Source organism: Ictidomys tridecemlineatus, chromosome 12 (assembly GCF_052094955.1).
Source record: "Ictidomys tridecemlineatus isolate mIctTri1 chromosome 12, mIctTri1.hap1, whole genome shotgun sequence".
NCBI classification, from domain to species: Eukaryota; Metazoa; Chordata; class Mammalia; order Rodentia; family Sciuridae; genus Ictidomys; species Ictidomys tridecemlineatus.
Window position 1 is genome coordinate 13,742,541 of NC_135488.1, and position 21,746 is coordinate 13,764,286.

General features: G+C 40.9%; 1 protein-coding gene across 2 annotated transcripts in view; it reads right to left on the reverse strand.

The window, feature by feature from the left end:
- LOC144369054 (acyl-coenzyme A oxidase-like protein) overlaps positions 1-21,746 on the reverse strand; it is a 250,112-nt gene that overhangs the window by 18,768 nt on the left and 209,598 nt on the right. For both annotated transcript variants that reach the window (XM_078028126.1, XM_078028127.1), the window contains exon 13: positions 20,879-20,968. In XM_078028126.1, coding sequence (XP_077884252.1) covers positions 20,879-20,968 — 90 coding nt within the window. The remainder of the gene's footprint in view (positions 1-20,878; positions 20,969-21,746) is intronic.

A 21,746-nucleotide genomic window follows, 5' to 3' on the forward strand; every position in this document is an offset into this window, starting at 1 on the left:
TGTACACACACACACATATGTATGTATATATGTGTATGTGTATATATATATATATATATATATATATGTATGTATATATACACACACACACATACATACATACAAACACATATGTGTGTGTATGTTAACTTTCTATTTTAAATAATCAGATTTACCAGAAGTTGCAAAATTAAAATATTACAGAGATATTCTCTCTAGCCACCACCACCTAGATTCCACCAAAAGTGATCTCCTATATAACAAAAGTGATTGTCAAAACCAGGAAACTCACTACCATTTTTATTCATGGGATCTTTTAGTTGTAGTCAAGATTTCATGAGTTAAAATGAACCTCCGAGTAAGTCCTTTTTAAAAATGAAACGTCAGTTTTTTTGCAGTGATTACATCCTGAGCAAAGTCAGGGGTCTAGGGCATGCCGGATTTCCTTGAGACGACCTGGGATGCGCTTTCTCTCGTGGGGGGCGTGCGGTTTGGGGGATGCCTCTGCAGCTGTTTCTATGGTTTTCTGGTCCTGAACTCTTCATTTTCTGGTCTATCTGCTCAGAAGCCCTTTCTTTTCTTTTAAATTTTATTTATTTATTTATTTTTACTTATAGGTGGATACATTATCTTTATTTATTTTTATGTGGTGCTGAGGATCGAACCCAATGCCTTACGCATGGTAGGTGAGTGCTTTACCTCTGAGCCACAACCTCAGCCTGATGGAGCCCTTTCCTTAAGAGAACGAGAGGCCACCTGAGCAACGAGAACAGCCACCACCTTCTCTTGTAAGGAAGGCCCCATCTGCAGGAGAAATCAAGTTCATCTGTAGCTGACATTTGGAAGCGATGAGTGTGGCAACTGTGTAGAACGATGACATCAGAAGCCCACGTTCATAATCAATGTCACATTCATCATGCAGCACGGACTGTGTAACACCAATAAAAGTGGTTTTAAGTCAAATCGCTTTTCAAGACATCTAGGAGGCAACCAGCATTTCTACACTAAATATTCCCCTGATTTATGCCAGGTACAGTGAGACTTGGATTAAGAAGTCCAACAAGGGCTGGGCATGGTGGTGCACACCTGTAATCCCAGTAGCTGGGGAGGCTGAGACAGGAAGATTGCAAGTTCAAAGGCAGCCTCAGCAAAAGCAAGGCACTAAGCAACTGTGAGACGCTGTCTCTAAATAAAACACAAAATAGAGCTGGGAAAGTGACTCAGTGGTCAAGTGCCCCTGAGTTCAATCCCCAGTACCACCCCCCCCCCAAAAAAAAAAAGTCCAACAAGGAGAGTTTTCTTCCAAGGCTGAAACAGGACCAGCTACATAATTGGGGACCCCATACAAAATTAAAATGGGGAGCCTTTTGTTTAAAAAATGATTGAGCATTTCCAGACTGTGAGGACAGAACAGTCAACTGAGCAGGGGCCTGAGTGGCAGCACAAGGCTGGCCCTGTCCTGGGGGCTCCAATGAGATTGCCACAGTAAACACAGGACACCCTAGTAATATTTGGGCAGCCAAATATTGAACAGGACATACACTAATAAATTATTTGTTGTTTACCTGCAATAAGAATGTCTTAGGGTGTCTATATTTTTATTTGCGGTATCTGGAACAATGAAGGCAGGCCAGGGGCCATCCAGGGATGCAAAGATCAAAAAAAGACCAAGAGGCATGATTCTCCAGAACCCAATTTAGAGTTAATTTCTCTTAGATGCTGGGTATCCCAAGGAAACAGTTCATAGAAGAGAATATTTAAAAATTCCATAGCAAGAAAGTTCAAGAGAAGGGGTGAGGAAGAAGAGGAAGAGGAAGGGGGAAGGGGAGGAGGGGAGAGAAAAGAGCCCAGGAGAAGAGAAGAAAGACTACTTTAACTTATAAACCAATATGTATGATGCTCCGAGTAATCGCTGGGCCTTAAACATAGATTTCATTTTTAAACAAAGGAAAAAAATGTTTAGGCCCAGAAAAATTTATACATAGTTCAACTGAATTTAAGAGTGGTTAGTTTTTTGTTGCTATTTTTAGTTAAATCTGGACCCAATTTAACTTATCTTTTCAATTTTTATTCCCAATTGGATAATGAAAGTGTTTTCTTTGGGGGTTTTCTTCCTTTGTTTTGCTACATTTATGAAGCACCTACTGTGTATAGGCACTCTTGAGCATGTACTAAGGCTGAGCTGTGTTCCAACTCTTTAGATGGAATAACTAATTTAACCCTGTGACAACTTTGGGGAGCTAATAGAGTCACCCTGTGGCCCACAAGAGACAGCTCAGAGCTAGAAGTTAAGCAGGATCCGCATAGCCAAGAAGTGGAAGGGCTGGGACTTAAACCCAGAGTCCATGCTCTTAATAATCCTACATCTAAACTGCACCTACTATATGCCAGGCTCGGTATTGGGCACTGGGGTATGAAGAGAAGGCAGGGACAGACAGCGGCTGGGCAGACAGGCAGGAATAGAGAGCTCCACATGTTCCTGCCATGGTAACAGGTAAAGCCAAAGTGCAGCAGGCACAGAGGGGCAGCTCTGCACCTGAGCAGGGGCAGCGAGGGGAGGACCTGCCTTCAGGGCTGACCTTGAAAGGCATAGAGGCTGACATGGAGGGCGGGAGGCTACTAGATGGGCCACCTCTGCTGTTTCTTGTTAGAGTTACTTTCTATTTTTTTTCCTGTCATAACGAAGTTTTAGGGAACACCACACCACCGGGCCTGCTCATTTCACTGGGTGATGGCTGCTTTCCTGCTGCGGGGCAGACTTAAGTGGTTGCAAGGAGCCCATGGCTAGCACCCACGAAGCTCTCCCCCACCCATATTTTATTGGTGCATTGTAGTTGTGCGTGAGGGTGGGGTTTGTTGACCCTTGTTAGTTATAGCTTTTGACCTACAGAATCTGTACACACCACAAAGTGGTCGTGGCTTCATGTCTCTAGGTCCGGAGGAGAGGCTGGTAGCAGCAGACCATGGGGACAGAAGTTCTTCCAGCTCCTTGTCCCTTCCTTGGGTCTCTTCTCCCCTCCGTTCCCCATCCACACACCTGGACCCCATTCAGCAGTCCTCCTGCCACAGCCGGGCTCTCTCCCTCAGCATGGCCGAGTAGCACTTGGCTCCCCTGCTTAGAACTTGACCCGGCTAGTTCATGGGGCACAGGGGCTTGAGCCCTGGTGTCTAGCAGAAGCTAAAGCTGCGTTTGGTGTGGAGGAAAGAACTAGTAATCTAGTGCCACAAACAGCCTTAATTGTGCCCCTACTATGTGCTAAGCATGCTATGGGAGTGATTATGATACAGGGGTCCACTTTATGCTTGGAATATAGCCCTCGCTGCTCTGGCACTGCGACTTATTTTTAAAATGGACACGTTTCTTTCTCTTCTTCTCTCTCTCCCTCCCTCCCTATCTTTCACTCCCTGATTTCTGGAAGAAACAGGATCAGCTTTCTTCTCCATCCTAGGCAGAGTGATCTGTCCTTGAGCACACACTCACCACAGGAACCCAAGTAATTCAGGGATGGCACCAGAAATCTCAGAAATGACTCTCTTCCAAATTAACAAGTGAATTACACTCCAACAGAAAACACTGGAATGTAGCCTTTGAGTCACCTCTTTTAAAGCCCCCTGCTCCCCCTGGTGGAAGGGCAGAATCATAGCCTCTGGGGCAGGAGCACCCTGTGGTTCTCCCTTGCTAGCAAAGCAAGAAAAGTTCTTTGCCTTTTTCTTAAAACTGCATCTGTAACTGATGCCAATCCAGTAATGAAAACAGGTTTTGAGAAAAAAGGAAAAAGAAGGTTTATTGATTTGCCAGCAAAGGAGAAACACAGGGGACTCCTGTCCCAAAGCCTGTGATTCTGCCCATCAGCAGGAACAGGGGCTTTTACAGAGGTGATTCAGAGAAAATAAGATTAGGGAGGAGAAGATCAGGGAAATGAAGATCAGGGAGGAGAATTTTAGAGAAAAGAATATCAGAGATGATCAGGGAGGAGATCAGGAAGGAAAAGTTTAGGGAAAAGAAGATCAGAGAGGAGGTTTGGGAAAATGAAAAAAAAAGTATAAGTTTCAAAGCCATAGTCATATAGTATCAAGTGAACCCCTGTCACGTGTCCTTGTTATTAGAGTGGCATCAGGAACAAAGAGCAAACTTTTGGTAATAATTACTGAAACCCTGGGAGGCGCAATGATGCCTCCATCTTGCAGATGCAGGCTGTTGCCCTCAGAGGCTAGCCTTGCCCGGGACTTCAAGGTTAGTCAGTGTGGGTGACCCCACGTCCTTCCTCCAGCACCTCTGCAGCCTCCTGGAGGGACCAGCCTGGGGACTGCCAGTTATTAGAAGCAATCCCCCATGCGTGCTCTGGACCTGAGGAAGGATGGAAACTTGTGAGCCCACTCGTGGTCCTTGCCTCTCCCCAGGGGGCACCAAACCCTCCACAGGCTTCTAGGGCCAAGTTGTCCAGAGTAGGAACACTGAGAAGAGTTAGCAGTCGGTAAAGGGCATGTACTTACTGGGTGCGAGACTCATCCCTCCCCACAGATGAGTTCTGTTTGATCTCCAGGCTCCCCCTGGACCCTTAGCTATTTCCCATTAAAAATAGTGTGCTCGCCTTCTCTTGGAAAAATGGAAATTCTGGGAATCTGAACCCATTTCCCTCAAGGCAGCTGCTGGTGGAGCTGGAGAGGGTGAGGACCCTCTGTTTGTTCAGGTACTCTCTGTTCTCTGAGCCTCCCAGGACTGCCACAGTAATCTAGGGCCCTGCCTAGCCCAGGAGGCAAGTGATTTGGTGGCCCTGGTGTGGGCCTCTTCCAAGGTCCCATACAGCCGCTAAGAGAAGCCTGGAGTGAGCCCCTGCCCCAGCCCTGCCCCTCGCCATCACCTACCCTGATGAATGGCCCAAGCCCAGCACAGGGGCTGCTCCAGAGTACAGCTACCCTCCAACCTCCTACCAAAGATATGGAAAATGTGTGGTACTCACCCAGCCGCCTACACAGTTGGCACCAGAAATCTCTGAAATGACCCCAAGGTCTTCCCTGAAGCCCCGTCTTTCCCCAGGGCTTGCAGCATCTACTCTGAGACACAGATCCAAAAAGCACTCCAGGGTCAGTTCAGTGGAATTGACCTCTGAAAAGAAGCTTGGGCCTGAAGGACAGATGGGCCACCGAGCTTGACTGGGGTCACCGAGCTTGACTGGGGTCACCATGGAGGGCCATGGAGGACCACAGGTGTTCTGGTGGTTTTATCCATGTTACTGGGACATTACACACTGACCACAGGTCCCCACTGAACTCCCAAGACTGTTGTGCGCAGGTGGTTTCCCAACCCCCAGCCACCCCCCTCTCCCCCCTGCTCCTTCCCTCCCCACTCTCCTTCACTTCCAGCAAGTTCCCTGGGGTGCATGAAGTGCCAGTCCCCTCCTGACTCCCACGCCCTGGCCGCGGTCACAACACCATCTAACTGCTTAGGGCAGTTGGAATAGATGTTCCTAGAGCACTTTAAAAAAAGTTATTATTGAAAAGAAAAAGTAACTAAAATTTTAAATCTACAACAAAATAAATAAATGGCAATGAGGAACACATTAAAAAATAAATCCCATGAAGTTTTCTGCAACTTGAGTAACTCAGAAAGCCCTCCCCAAGGAGGAAAACCCTCCCCCGTATTGACTGAAGTTGTTTCAAATTAATGTTACTTAAACATGTTCAAATACAAACCCAGATATAAACACCTTGTGTTTATAACTCTTGTTCAACTATAAACTATGAAATTAAACACAAGTGAAACTACAAACCAAGTGAGATTCAGATTAACAGTCCTAATAGTGGATGGCAGGCTGCCCCACACCAGGCCTAGCCTGCTCTTCGTGGGTCCCTGGGGTGGTGCTGGCTCTGTGCTGGGGACACGACTCCCTCCACCACTCCTCTCCGTGGCCTTGCCATCCGCCCTCCAGCAGCACATCCTACCATCCAGTGCCCTTCACTGGGCACACTTTTTTATGGTTCTATAAAATCTATATTTCCCCCCTCATTGGCTCCAGGTGATCAAGGTGATGTTATTTGGTGCCAACAGCTTATAGATACATAGTCCCCCTTATGCACAGTCTCACTTCCCAAGCTTCAGTTCCCCGTGGTGAGCTATGGTCTAAAAACATCAGATGGAAAATTCTAGTAATAAACAGTTCCAATTAAATAACTTCTATTAAAGTATTTCTATCATTTCATTATTTTTAGTTATTATTATTGCTGTTACTGGGCCTAACATATAAATGAAGCTTTCTCATAGGTGTGTACGTAGGAGAACAAGCAGTATACCCAGGATTAGCACTGCGTGTGGTTCAGGCACCGGCTGGGGGTCTTGGAAGGCAGCCCCTTGGATAAAGGGGGACAACTGTACAAAGACCAAGGCTGGAAGCCCCTCCAAGGTCCTGGTTACTAGGCTCTTATCCCAATGAAAACCCCCTTTTAGACAATTTCTGCTTAGATCAGCATCAGAATTAAAACACACAATTAATGCATTTTTGTCAAGAACTCATGTTTGCCAGTTTGCACAGCAATGCAATCTCATTTAATCTCGTGGCCAAACTCAGAATTTGTACGGAAAAGGAAGGCATCGCTCTGAGAAGCTAGGAGAAGTAAAGATAAACAAGTGGCCCAGATTCAGACGGTTCCCTTTTTCCGAAAGCTCACACATGGAGGCCCTGAAGGGAGCTTTAAATATTTAGATGCAGCCACATCTGGTTTTGAAAAAACTTAGTGTCAGCTCTGCATAGGGGTCAATGGATTCAGAAAAACAGAATGTCTGCTCAAACCACCTTGGTCAGCTTTTTAAAGACAATCCCAAAGTCCACCCAAATTCCCAAATTAAATGTTCACATTTTAGAAATGCTTTCAATCAATTCTCTCCCCCAAACAGATTTTCAAGCCCCCTCTTCCCGCATTTACCATGCCTCTGCCCTGGCTGGGCACCGCCGCTCTCGAACAGCTAGACCTCAGTCCCTACTGCTTGTGGCTGCCCTGTCCCCCTACGTACCCTGCGTCAACCTCATCACCACCCAGGGCTCTGTCTGCCCTTGAGCCTCCTTCCACTCACCTCTGGCCTCTGCCTAATTTTTTCCGCTATCACTACAGGTACTTCAGGGTGTCACTTCCCACCCAGGTCCTAGGGAAGGTCCCTTGAACTCTTCTCTGGCTCTGCTGGCTTAGGCAGGTCCTCGGGCCTCCAGAAGGCCTGGGGACGAGGGAGACTGCTGATCTTCCAGGGTGCAGAGCTGTACCCCAGCCCCATGGCCCTCTGAAGGAGCTGAGCAGGCTCCCTGGCCAGGCGTCTGGGTGCCCTGACCTTCATTCCCCTCTGTGGTCCCAGGCACCTGCACGGCCTTCCCTCTGGCATCTCAGCATCTCCACCTGCTGATCACTGAGGCTCACCTGCAGCCAGAGGGCTGCGGAGAATGTTCTCTCAGAACTGCTGTGCGGGCCCTTCCTGCTGCAGAGGGAACCTGAGTCCTCCAGCTCAAGGTCCTGCCTCATTTATTGCCATCAGCAGACTGGTCCTGGGGCTCATTCCAGGTGCCAGTGTCCTGCTTGTCACGGGAGAACTTTGGCACTCCCCAGTGGTGGAGTGTTTAGACTGGAAGACAAGTGTGTGTGCGTGTGTGTGTGTGTGTGTGTGTGTGTGTGTGTTGTGTATGTGTCTGTTGTGTGGTGTGTGTGTCTTGTGTGGTATGTGGTGTGTATGTGTGTGTGTTGTGTGGTGTGTGTGGGTTGTGTGGTGTGGTGTGTGTGGTGTATGTGTGTGTTGCATTACTTTGTCCTCTGGGACAGGATTTCTCTTCTTTGTTACTCTTCATTCCTTCTCCCTCCCCTACTTCATATTAAGAAAGAAGCTATGTTTTAATGGCTTCAAATCCACTGATTTTAAAAATTCAAAACCAAATTAAATGGTGGGTCACAAGTAAAAAGCGTCCTGGCCAGCCCCTTGCCTCCAGCACCCCTTCCAGTTTTCAGTAGGTGTTCTCCTAGAAGCAGCAGAGGGTCAAGGTTCTTGTACCCTGTTTTAGTTTGCTCTGTGGTTGCAGCAGTTGGGTTTTTAAAATTTATCTATTTGTTCTAATCAGTTATACATGACAATGCTATTCAATTCATTGTACACAAACGGAGCACAATTTTTGACTTCTGGTTGTATCCAAAGTAAGGTCACAACATTCGTGCAATCATACATGTACCTAGGGTGATAAATGTCTCATTCCACCATCTTTCCTACCCCTTATCCCCGTCCCACCTCCCCTTTGTCCCATTCATCCCATGCCCCCCACCCCATTATGGATGAGCATCCATTTATCAGATAAATCATTTGGCCTTTGGTTTTGGGGGACTGGTTTACTTTGCTTAGCATAATATTCTCTAACTCCATCATTTACCTGCAATGCCATAATTTTATTCTCTTTTATTGCTAAGTAATATTCCATTGAGTATACACACCACAGTTTCTTTATTTATTGAAGGGCATATAGGTTGGTTCCAGTTTAGTGAACATTGATGTGGCTGTGTCACTGTAGTATGCTGTTTTTAAGTCCTTTGGGTATAGACCAAGGAGGGGGACAGCTGGGTTACACGGTGGAGCAGCTGTTTTTGAGAGCTTCTGTTTTTTCCTGGAGTCCTGGTGGGCTTTTCTTTCTTTTATTTCAAGAAGAGACATGCAGTTTTTCCATCACCCCACCACAATCTTCCTGTTTCCTAATCATGCTAAGTGCTGAATGGAAACCACTTCCTCCTCAGGCCATGCTCCTGACCTCTGAGCCTTCCGGGTCTAATTTGGACTCACCGTTTTCTGCTGCCCTGTGCCCACCATCCAGGTGTTTCTTTATGCAGACTCTTCTTGGGTCAGCTCCAGAAAGTATCTTGTCTCTTAAATTCTTCATTCCTTCTGCACATGGATGTCCAATTTTCCCAGCACCATTTATCAAAGAGACTGTCCCTTCTCCAGGGTCTGGTTTGGCCACCTTTGCTGAGGATCAGTTGGCTGAAGACGTGGGGGTTATTTTGGTATCTCTATGCTGTTCCAGGGCCTGTGTGTCATTTTTATCCTATTCCCATGCTGCTTTAGCTGCTGTGCTCTGTGGATGTACTGACCTCATCAGGTGCTGTGAGGCCTTCACCTTTGCACTTTTGTTCATGATGGCTTGGGTTGGGCTTCCATATGAATTGAAGCATTGTTTTTTTTTTCTAGTTCTGTGAAAAACTTTATTGATATTTTGATGCAGATTTCACTGAGTCTGTGAATTTTTTTGAATAGCATGGACATTTTAACAATATTAATTTTGCTAATCCATGAATGTGGGAAGATTTTTCTTTTCTGTGTGTTTCTTCTTCATTTTCTTTCATCAGTGTTTTGGAATTTTCATATTGTGAATGAAATTGCTTTCAAGATTTCTTTCTCAGCAATTGCGTTATTAGTGTATCAAATGCTACTTATTCAGCTTTGCTGAATTTATTTATTAATTCTAATAATCTTCTGGTGAAGCCTTTAGTTTTTTTTCTATGTATAGAATCATATCATCTACAGAGATAATTTGACCCCCATCTCTCACTCTGTATAAAAATCAACTCAAAATGGATCAAAAACCTAACTGCAAGTCCTAAAACTACTATATGAAAACATAGGGGAAAGACTTCAAGACATTGGTATAGGCAATGATATTTTTTTAATGTAACCCTAAAAGCAGAGGAATCAAAAGGAAAAATAGAGAAATGGGATTACGTCAAATTAGATACCTTCTGTGCAGCGAAAGTAACAGCCAACAAAGTGTAGAAACAACCTATAGAGCCAGAGAAATCATTTCTATTCATCAGAACAAGGAGTAATAGCCATGATTAAAAATGGACAAAACATCTGAATAAACACTTCTCAAAGAAAGAAATAAAAATGGCCAGCAAATACATGAAAAATGCTCAATGTCATGAGCCTCCAGGAATGCAAATCAAAACTGCCGTGAGATACCATCTCACCCAGCTAGAATGGCTGCTATCAAAAAATTTAAAAAATATATGGATATGGAGAAAAAAGAATGCTCTCACACTGCTGGTGAGGATGTAAATGAGATCACCCACTACAGAGAACAGTATGAAGGTTCTTTAAAAGTTTAAGAATGTATCTACCATATGATCCAATGTCCCTCTTCTGGGTATATATCCAAAGGACATGAAATCAGCATACCAAAAACATAACTGTACACCCATAATTATGGCTGCACTGTTCATAACTAAAATATGGAATCAGTCTATGTGCCCATCAATGGATAAATGGATTGTGTATGCCAGCGTGTAAGCACACACACACACACACACACACACACACACACACACACATACACAGGAATAATTTTCATCATTAAAGAAGATGAAAAATATCATTTGTAACAAAATGGATGGGACTAAAGAGCATTATATTCAATGAAATAAGCCAGACACAGAAAGGTAAAGGTACGTATTCTGTCTCATACATAGAAGCTAAAAAAAAAGATGATAGGAATGTAGAAAAGTGATCACTAGAGGTTGGGAAGGTGGGTGGATAAAGGGAAGCTGGATTTAATCAATGCATGCTGCATGCATATATTGAAATATCCTACTGAAGTCCATTAATATGTACAATTACATATGTTAATGAAAATACAACAATTTCAAATAAATATATAAATTCTTGTTTCCTTTTCTGCTTTTCTGCAATTCATTCACAAGTAATATTTTTTCAGCAAATTCATGGCAGGTAAACTTCTTGAGCATTTGAAAATCTGTCTTTATTTTGCCTCATATTTCATTGGTAATTCAACCAGCTATGAAATTTTGCATTTGATATAACTTCCCTCAGGACTCTAAATGTTACTCCAGACCCTTGCCTCCAAAGTGTGGTCCATAGGCCAGCAGTCATGGGGCATCACTGAGGTGCTTGTTGGCAACGCACAGTTCCCCACCCCAAAATCTGAACTTGAACAAGATCCCCAGGGTACATTAGAGCTGAGAAGGGCTGATGCATCCTTGGTACTGCTGCTGGGAGGCCTGAGGTCAATCTGACTCTCCCTTTTAAGTAAGTGATCTAACATGACTTGGCCTGAGGCTTGGGGCCCTTCTTTGTCCTTACTAGATGTTGTAAAATTCTCCAGGTTCTTTGAAGGCTCCAATCTTTTCCAGTGGGTTCTACCATGCCTGAGGCTTGTGCCTGTCTTCAGACCTGGGACACTCTTTATTTAGATCTCTGGTTTTGCCTGCCTGGCTATATTCTTGGCTCCCTCTCTCTTGAATGTCACAGATCCCCTGGACCCATCATTCATATCTCTTGCCCTTTCACTCCTTTTCCCTTGTTCTTCCTGGTCTTCAAATCGAGAACTTTTCTCAAATTGGTCCTTTAACCCTCAGATTAGATTTTGTTTTTGTCTGTGTCTGTTTTGCAATTGTGTGCTTCTAATTTGCAAGGCATTTTAGGATTCTCTGAATGCCCTTTTTCATAGCAGGCTGTTCTTGTTCAATAGCATCACACATCTCTACAGGCAGTGATTCATGCAGCTGCTTTTCTTCCTCTAGTTCCAGTTGTTCTCTTTGTCCATTTGGCACTTTCTTTTTCATGCTGTTGATGATTCGTCATGTCTGATGAATTTATTAGATGATATGGAATTATGTTTATTTTTTAAGTGTGATGATGTTTTATAAGAAAAGGCCCTTAATTTTAGAACACAAATGTTAAAATTGTTAGGGATGAAGTGTCTTGATGTCTTCAATATACTTCTAAATGGCTTTGTGTGTGCATGCACATGCACATACCCACACACCCACACCCACACTCACACTTACACTCGTGCATAGATGGTAAGAAAGTAGAAATTTTAATATGACAACACTGTTGACCTATGATGAAAACAGGTGGGCCCAGATTTTGATTGTACTAGCCTCCCAACTTTTTGTTGGATTGTTATACTAGTCTCCCAACTTTCTCTTGAAATTTGTTAGAATTTTTACATTGTAAACATTGCAAATAAGGAAAAAAATGTATCTGATGATGATTGATTGTTCATTCTCTGAATATCTTTAGGAAAATACCATCAGGGTTTTAATATCCCTATATAATCTGCTTTTTATTTTTTTAAATAGAAAATCTGATAACAATTTGGTCTTTTTCCCCCCTCCCCTTTAGTTTAAGTTTAAATGAAACTACAAAAGATCAATGGCTAACACTCCACTACTACTTGATAGCTTCTGTGGGCCTGCTGCAATAGCACAGCTCAGGCCAGCAAAGAAGGCTGGCCTCCTCAGCCCCTGCATCAAGGCCTGTCCTAACACTACATCTTGGCTGAGTCTAAGATCTGGAGTTTTAAACATGGAAAAAGTACAAGAGGTTTTGTTCTCATGGCTGCCTGTTATATCTGGCACTGGAATGACCCAGCGCTCACTTGCTTGGAGAAATACTCTTTGCTTTCAGGACGTCAGGCTTAGTAGCACCTCTGCCAAGCTTCCAGCCAGGAAGCACACATACTTGATATCAGCAGCTCTGAGACACAAGTCTACAACACAAGCACTCTGACCAGGCAGCAAGAAGGTGCCCCCGCTTGGTCATTAAGTAAGTTAACAGTAGGTCATTTGCATTTTTGCTTATGTGCACTGCAGGGTGATGAACAATATGTGCAAAGCCTCTGAGTAACATTCTTTAGGAGATCTGCCAGAAAGGATTAGGACCTGTCTTGATGTATCTCTAATGAAGCAAAATAAATTTATAATGGGATTTCATGGGTGTAGGTCATAATTGGATTTGGTGGAGGATGTAATTAAATTTCACCAAAGGCTTATAGCCTCTGCCCTGGGAAATAATGGAAGGGTCAGAAAACCTTCTATTTGGCTTAAAAGAAAGCCTGCAGGAAATGGAAAACACATCTTCCCCATCTTGGACCAGCAACCCTAACATCGCTAGGAACTCTAGGACTGCAAGAGTTTCACTTCAGGGTACGATGTGCAAGCCCTGTAGGTAATACCAGAATACTGTGAAACTTGCTCGCTATTTTCTGCCTTTAGTCTTCTCAATTTCCCCTCTTGACTTCAGCTAGGAGAGCCAAAGCAGAATCCAGGACAGAGAACGGCAGCCTCTCTAGGGTGAGTGGATCCCAATATATAAGAATAAGGGCAGCTGAATGGTGCAGGCTGTGTCATGGTACAGCCCTGCCATGGTACTGGCATTGATTCTGGATGCCAAGTGGCTTGAAAACTTTGGGAGCACAGCAGGGCATACAGTGTGTGTCCAGTGATGACAAGCAACAGGCTGATTCCCCACCCCCATCTCTAAGTGAATGCACCTAGGGATCTTGGTCTTGAGGTACCTAAGCCCTCCCTGGGCTTGAGTGTTCTGCCCACAGCAGGTGTCAGGAGCTGTGGCAGATGCACTTCCTGTAGTCAGGTGCTTGGATGTGGCAAACTGCAGACCTGCTATTGGGCAGTTCCTGGGTCCAACATCTCTTCAGATAAAGGCCAAGAGAAATAACTTTACCTCCAGCTACATCCCCCTGAATTCATCAATCAATTGTATTCCATGCTTTCGACTCTCTAGAAATTAATCAATTAATTACTCTCTAGAAAAGTAAGGCAGGAAGAACATATTTGCTAATGACATGTCCAACAGAGGACTTGGGTCTAGCATATATAAAGAACTCTCAAAATTCAACAGTAGAAAGATCATAGAGTCTTTCACAGGACAAAAGTTTAAGTTTGGATGAAGTTCAGTTTATCAATTTTTCTAGTTATGAACTATATTTCCAATGTCAGGTTTAAAATAGCTTTTTTTTTTAGCTCCTGGTCTCAAGAATTCTTTTCTACATTTTTTAAAAAAGTTCTATAATTTCACAAGTCACATTTAAGTCAATAATCCATTTTGAGTTAATTTTTAATAATGTGTGAGACTTAGATTGAGGTTCATTTTATTGTCTCAGGGTATCCAATTAATTCAGTATTACTTGTTGAAAATACTGTCTTTCTTCTACTGAATTGCTTCTCATTTAAAAAAAATCAATAAGTCCCATTTTTATGGGCCCATTTCTGGGGGCCCAGAAATTTCTCTTCCATTTATCTGTGTGTTTATCTCTTCACCATATACCATATGGATTGCTATAGTTATCTAATGAGTCTCAATGTTTGATAGAGTAATTCATCTTACTTGATTCTTATTTTTCAGAATTTTATTTTAGCTATTTAAGGTCTTGTGTTTTTCCATGTAAATTTTAGAATAAACTTGTCCACAATAATCTTATTTTGTAATTTTGACAGAAATTACATTAAATCTATAGATATGAAGAGTACTGACATCTTTCCCATGCAGAGTTTTCTAATCCATGAACATAGTATGTCTTTCCATCTATTTAGGTCTTCTTTGACATCATTTGGCAGGTGTTGTGATTTTCAGCATATAAATCTTATACTTGTTGTGTTAGATTTATACTTAGGCATTTCATTTTCTTTGGAACAATTGTAAATGGTATTGTATTTTAAATTTCATTTTCCATATGTTCATGTTTAGTATATAGAAAAGCAATTGATCTTTGTATATCAATCTTTATTCTGAATCTTGCTGAACTCAGTAAGTTCTGGTAGTCTTTTTGAACATTCTTTGGGATTTTCCATGTAGACAACTGTGTAATTGGCAAATAGGGATTTTTAAAAATTTTTCTTCCTTTCTAATTTCGTATTTTATTTTTACCGCCTTATTGCAACTAAGACTTCCAGCACTATGTTGAATGACAATGGTAATAGTCAACTTTTGAGCCTTTTTCCTGACTTTGGAAGTAAATTATTCAGTTTTCTACTACTAACCATGATATTAGTTATAAGTTTTATACATAATTTTATTAGATTGAGGATATTCCCTTGCTTCCTAGCTTACTAAGAGTTTTTAATCATGAAAGATTGTTGGGTTTTTTCAAATTTTTTTCTGTATAGAGCTATCATATAATTTTTTCTTTTTTAATCTATTGATAGAATAAATTGCATTTATTGAGGCAACTTTGCATATCAGAAATAAATTTTCCCAGGTTATAGTGTATATATTTCATTTTATACACTGCCAGATTCAACTTGCTAATGTGTTGTTGAGGATTTCTGTATCTAAGTTCATGAGAGATATTGGTATATAGTTTTGCCTTTTTCGTACTGTCTGCCTAGTTTTAGGATCAAGGGCAATTCCAGCCCCTAAAATGACCTCAGAAGTGTTCTTTCCTATTTTCTGGAGGAGATTGTTTAGAATATCTTAAATGTTGGCTAGAATTCTCCAACTAAATCTAGGTCTGAGGATTTCTTCAGGAGCTTTTCTATTATTATTAAAATTGAATTACTTTAATATTACAGACCTGTTCAGGTTGCTGATTTCAACATTGTTAAGTTTGAGTGGTTGGTGGATTTTGAGGAATCTCAGTCCATTTCTTTTAAGTTATCCAATTTACAAGTGTTACTGTCTAATATTCTCTCATTATTCTTTTAATGACTATATGAACTCTAACAATATATACTATTACACTTCTGACATTGGTGATTTGAAACTTTTTATCTTTACCATTCTTTTTAGAGTGCTATCAATTCTATTGATTTTTTTCCTCTGAAAGAACCTGTTTTGTTTCATACATTTCCCCTACTAGTCCCCTGCTTTCAATTTCATGAATCTATGCTTCTATATATATTATACCATTTTATGCTCTTAGTTTGTACTTATTTTGTTCTTTATTCACTATTTTCTTGAAGTAGAAACTCAGATGGCTGGCTTTCCTATTCTCTAAAGTAAGCCTTTGGTGCTATGAACTTCCCTCTCAACACAGCTTTATCTGTATCCCACATATTTTGATTATGTTGTGTCATAATTTTTACTCACTTATATGTATTTTTAAAGTTCCTTTGAGACTTTCTGTTTGACCTCAGGATTTTTAAAAATGTTTTTCTTCATTTCTATGTATTTGGAAACATTTCTTTTATCTTTTGGTTATTAATTTTAGTTTCATTCTATTATGGTCAGAAAATATATTCCACATAATTTTTTTTAATTTTTTAAGGTTTATTTCATAGCTCAGGATATAGTTTATCTTGGTGAATGTTCCTTGAGTGCTTGCAAAACACCCATTCTGCTCTTGTTAGGTGAACTGTTCTGTCCATGTTAATTAAATCCTGTTGCTCAAATGTGTTCAGTTTATCCACCTCTTTTCTGATTTTCTATCTGGTAGTTCTGTCAGCTGCTGAGAGTGATATGTTGAAGTCTTCAATCATTGGTTACATTCTCTTTTCCCCTCGGAAATTTTATTTCCACTTAGGGTTCTTTACACTCTCACTTTTAAAATATGATTTTCAGAAGTATTTTCTCTATATACATTGAACAATATATCAAAAGGTGTTATAATTATTGTCTCAAACATCAAATATAATTTATAAACCTAATTACAAGAAGGGACAGTGTATTATATTTACCCCTATCCATTTCACTGCTCTTCTATTCTTTTGGAAGTTCTAAGCCTTCTTCCATTATCATTTCCTTTTTTCTCTAGAGAACTTTCTTTGACTACTGTGTGTGTGTGTGTGTGTGTGTGTGTGTGTGTGTGTGAGTGAGTGTGTGTGTGTGCACATGCATATGTGGTGCTGGAACTCAGACCTCTCTTGTGCTAGGTAATCATTCTACCACAGAGCTACATGCTTATCTCCATTAGCTACATTTTTAAGAGCAGATTTGCCAGCAACAAATTCTCTTTGCATTCCTTAATATGACAATGTCTTTATCTCTCCTTCAATCTGGAAATATATTTTCCTCATACAGAATTTTTCACTGATGGTTCTTTTTTTTTTTTTTTTTTTTTTTTTTTTTTGCAGAAATTGAAAATGTTGTGCCACTTTCTTATGGCCTCCATGGTTTCATATGAGAAATCTGCTGCCACTTGAATTGATGTCCCCTATAATGCATCATTTCTTTTTATCTACTTTTGAATAGAAATTCAAACTTTGGTTTTGAGTTTAAATGAGTTTAATTATGACATGTCTTGGAGTGAATTTCTTAGGTTTGATCTTTTTGGGGTCCATTTATTGCTTGGTTCTGCAGTTGTATATATTTCAACAAATTTGGGATGTTTTAGGGCTTTATTTCTTTGAGTTCTTGTTCATCCTTGGTCCTTCTTTTCTCTCTGAGATTGACGCTACAAACACTAGTTCTCTTTTTTATTGGTGCATTATTCTTATCCATAACAGTGTGATTCATACATGCACATAACTCAATCGATCTCCTTCCTCAGTGCCTTCCCTTTCCCATCTCTCTTTCCTCCTCCAGATCTGCTTCCTATACTCTACTGATTTCTCTTCTATTATTTTAGGTAGTATATATTTATATATGGATCCATTATAGTATGCTTATACACAGATATAGCATCATTTGGAAGTTTAATTCCCCAATACTCCTCCATCCTCCTTCTTTTTAAAAAAAAAAAAAACTTTATTTTTAATTGTTTATCTTTATGTCGTGCTAAGGATCGAACCCAGGGCCTTTTGCTTTACCACTGAGCTAATCCAGCCCCTCCTCCCTCCTTCTTGATCCTCTTCCTTTACTTTATTGATTTCTCTTCTATTTTCTTGAGATTCCCGTTTTAAAATTCTCTTTCTCTCCAGTTTCCACATATGAAACAAAATATTTGACTTTTGACTTTCTGAAGCTGGCTTATTTCACTTAGTTTGATGTTTTCTAGTTTCATCTATTTACCTGAAAATGACTAATTTCATTCCTCTTTATGGCTGAATAAAACTTCATTGAACATATATACTATATTTTCTTTGCTCATTTGCCTGTGGACAGGCATCAAGGCTGGTTCCATAACTTTGACTATTGCATTACCATAAACCCTGATATACATGTATCACTGTAGTGTGCTGATTTTAGTTCTTTTGGATAAATACCAAGGAGTGGGAGAGCTGGTGGAATGGCATAAAATCAAAAAGCTTCTGTAACACAAAGAAAACAACTAAGAGTGTGGAAAAGAGCCTAGAGAATAAGAGAAAGTTTTGTCAGCTACTCTTCTGACAGAGGATTGATATTCAGAATATATAAAGAACTCAAAAACTTTAACAATAAACAAACAAACAAACAAAAAACACAGAAAATCCAATCACTAATTGGGTAAAATATTTAAACAGACATTTCTGAAAAGAAGAAATACAAATGGCCAACAAGTATATGAAAAAAAATGTTTAACATCTTTAGCAATCAGGGAAATGCAAATTGAAACTATACTGAGATTTTATCTCACTCAAGTCAGAATGATGATCATAAAGAATACAAATAATAATAAATGTTGGTGAGGATTTGGCGGAAAAGGTACACTTAAACATTGCTGGTGGGATTGCAGATTGGTACAATTGCTTTGGAAAGCAGCATGAAGATACCTCAAAAGATTGAGAATGGAACTACCAAATGCTAGTTCTTTTGCTATAGTTATACAGGTCCCTAAGACCCTGTTCATTTCTAAGTTCTCTGTTATTTGGATTGGGTAAATTCTATTGATCTTCTCTCAAGTTCATGGATTCCATTCTCTGTCTACTCTATTTCTGGGGTCATTCTACAAACTTATTATTTCAGTTATTTTATTTTTCAATTCTATAATTTGTATTTGGCCCCCCTTTCAACTATCCTATATTTCTGTTGATATTTTTCTGTTGTTTCTATTTGTGTCGGATGCATATGTTATTATCACCTGAGCACTTCTATCATAGGGACTTTAAAATTCTTGTCTTATAATTCCAAGATCTGATTTTTCTCCATGTCAGTATCTGTTGGTTTTCTCATTTAAGTTGTAAATTTCCTGATTATTTGTAATGACAGGTGAGTTTTTAAAATTACATCAGGCTCTTTGCATACTGCATTATGAAATTCTATTCAATCTTGGGTTAGTAGAATGTCCATCTTTCTACTGTCTCTCTCCAACAGCACCCTGGCAAAAGCAGAGCAGGAACTCGCCCTGTCTGCATGTAGCTGACAATTCAGCCCACACTTGGCCCTGATGATACAGGTGGGTGGGAGGGAGGAGTCAGAATGCCAGTTACTGCCATCTCCCACCACCCCATTATGCCTTGTTAAGGCTGGGTGAGGAGAGAGGCTTCTGCTGAAGCCCGGAGGGGAAAGAAAATCACTTCATTCTATCGATGTCAAGTGAGATTGTGGCTCAGCTTCTCATGTGACCCCTTTGGGGCCTGGGAAGGATGAGAGGGAAGAGATGACAATATCCACCAACTCTGGTCACACTACCTTGTTTGGATTCTTATTGCTGTATTGTATGGGGTGTCAGCTCCTTGGTGGGCCAACTACCACCAGGGAGGGAGAGAATATAAACTGTCAACTACCCCCTATTATTCCTGGTTCAGTCTAAGATGTCAGGTAGAGGTTGGGACTCTGCTCTCCACTGGACCCTGCCTGATACCAGGGTGGGCAGTTGAAGCATAATGGTGACTAGTTCCACCTTATATCGCCTGAATGGTGGATGTTAAAACTTGGTTCACCAGAAAGTCCTGCTGATACTCCATGATGGGAGAGGCTGAGCATTTCCTGCTGCCACCAGGAGCAAGAAGGAAGATTAGCTCCCTACTCAGACCCACCAACACCACCGGGTGGAGAAACAGGATTGCTATCACTTGGTTCTGCTGACTTTGTTGGGTCAGGGATGAGACAGAAGATCAGCTTCCAGCTGGACCTGCTGAAATTGTTGGAAGGATAGGATTGGGAAAGTAGTTAGGTTTTTTCTTTTATCTAACTGATGTCCAGTGGATATTGCCAACATGATTTTCTAGTAGGCCTCCATCTTCCTGGTCCTTCAGCTAGGGGGAGCAGGCTTCCTCTTGGAGTATATTTTGTTGGCACTTGTTAAAAATCCAGGAGATATGTACCCTGACTGGGATATATGGGAGGCAACAAGGAAACCCAAATCAATTATCATCTCTCCATTCCTCAGATTCTGAAGTACCCTGGAAGCTGCCGTCTCCCTGTCCCCTTTCAGTCTCCCTGCTGGTTTGCTGTTTTACATGCAGGTCTTCTAATGGTTCACAGGGAAGATGCGAGGAATGGGGCTAGTCCATCTTGGTGGACCAGAAGTCCCCATTCTTCTTGTTTAAAAACACAAAGTTTTGATCACATTCCATGTACTATTTTATATCATTTTATGTACCATAAGTTTTTAATTTCTGTTACAAACAGTCCAATTTTAAAGGCTATAAAACTCCCCACTGAGTGGTCAGAACATGATTTATAAAATCACTTTGCTATTGTTGAAAATTTGGATTCTAGCATTATTGCTCTCATAAATAATGTACTGGTGAGAATGTACCTAAAGTCTTGCTGTATTTAGGATTGTTACTTTAGGGTGGAGTCCCAGGAGTAAAATTATACCCAGCCCAATAGCAACATGCAAGGAGACCCCCTGTGCCCTCACCAACAATGGGGCTTCAATATGCTTTTGAGGATGAGTCAATATGACAGAGAAAAGAAAACAGTGTTGCAATTTTTCCTAAGATACATTTCTTTCATCACTAGTGAGGCTGTTCGGTCCCCTCCTTTTGCAATTTGATATCTTATGTCCTTTTTCTGTTCATCTTTGAGGGCTTCCATATTCCTTTGGAAGAGCCTTCTTAGTAGAAAAATCTGACTTAATACATACGAGTAGTTCTCTGAAACCAAAAAATATAATTCAACATTGAAGATAAGCTGAGAGCAATGATCTAATCCACTGTTCAGCTACTGCAAACATCAAGTACCTAACAGGAAAACACCTGCCAATTAAATAAAGACATCAGATGAAGATAAAACATGTGAAGCACTACAGATTGCTGGATAACTCTTGAACTTCAAAATTATGCTGTTTAAAATGAATAAACATTTCCTGAACCTTACCTGAAGCATGACAACATTGTCACCTTCGAAAGTTACAAACACATCTGCATCACACTTCAAGTCTGAGATTCGGTTTTCCATCATGTAGCCCTATTGCAGAAGAAATAAAGAAAATAAGAAACATATTTTTAATTTACAATCCCATCATTATACAGGATTAACACTTTCTTTTTTTATTGGTTGTTCACAATATTACAAAGCTCTTGACATATCATATTTCATACATTAGATTGAAGTGGGTTATGAACTCCCAATTTTACCCCAAATGCAGATTGCAGAATCACGTCGGTTACACATCCACAATTTTACATAATGCCCAATTAGTAATTGTTGTGTTCTGCTACCTTTCTTATCCCCTACTATCCCCCTTCCCTCCCCTCCCATCTTCTCTCTCTACCCCATCTACTGTAATTCATTACTCTCCTTGTTTATTTTACCATTCCCCTCACAACCTCTTATATGTAATTTTGTATAGCAATGAGGGTCTCCCTTCATTTCCATGCAATTTCCCTTTACTCTTCCTTTCCCTCCCATCTCATGACTCTGATTAATGTTAGTCTTTTCTTCCTGCTCTTCCTCCTTGCTCTGTTCATAGTTGCTCTCATTATATCAAAGAAGACATTTGGTATTTGTATTTTAGGGATTGACTAGCTTCACTAAGCATAATCTGCTCTAGTGCCATCCATTTCCCTGCAAATTCTATGATTTTGTCATTTTTTATTGCTGCATAGTACTCCATTGTGTATAGATGCCACATTTTTTTTATCCATTCATCTATTGAAGGGCATCTGGGTTGGTTCCACAGTCTAGCTATTGTGAATTGTGCTGCTATGAACATCGATGTGGCAGCATCCCTGTAGTATGCTCT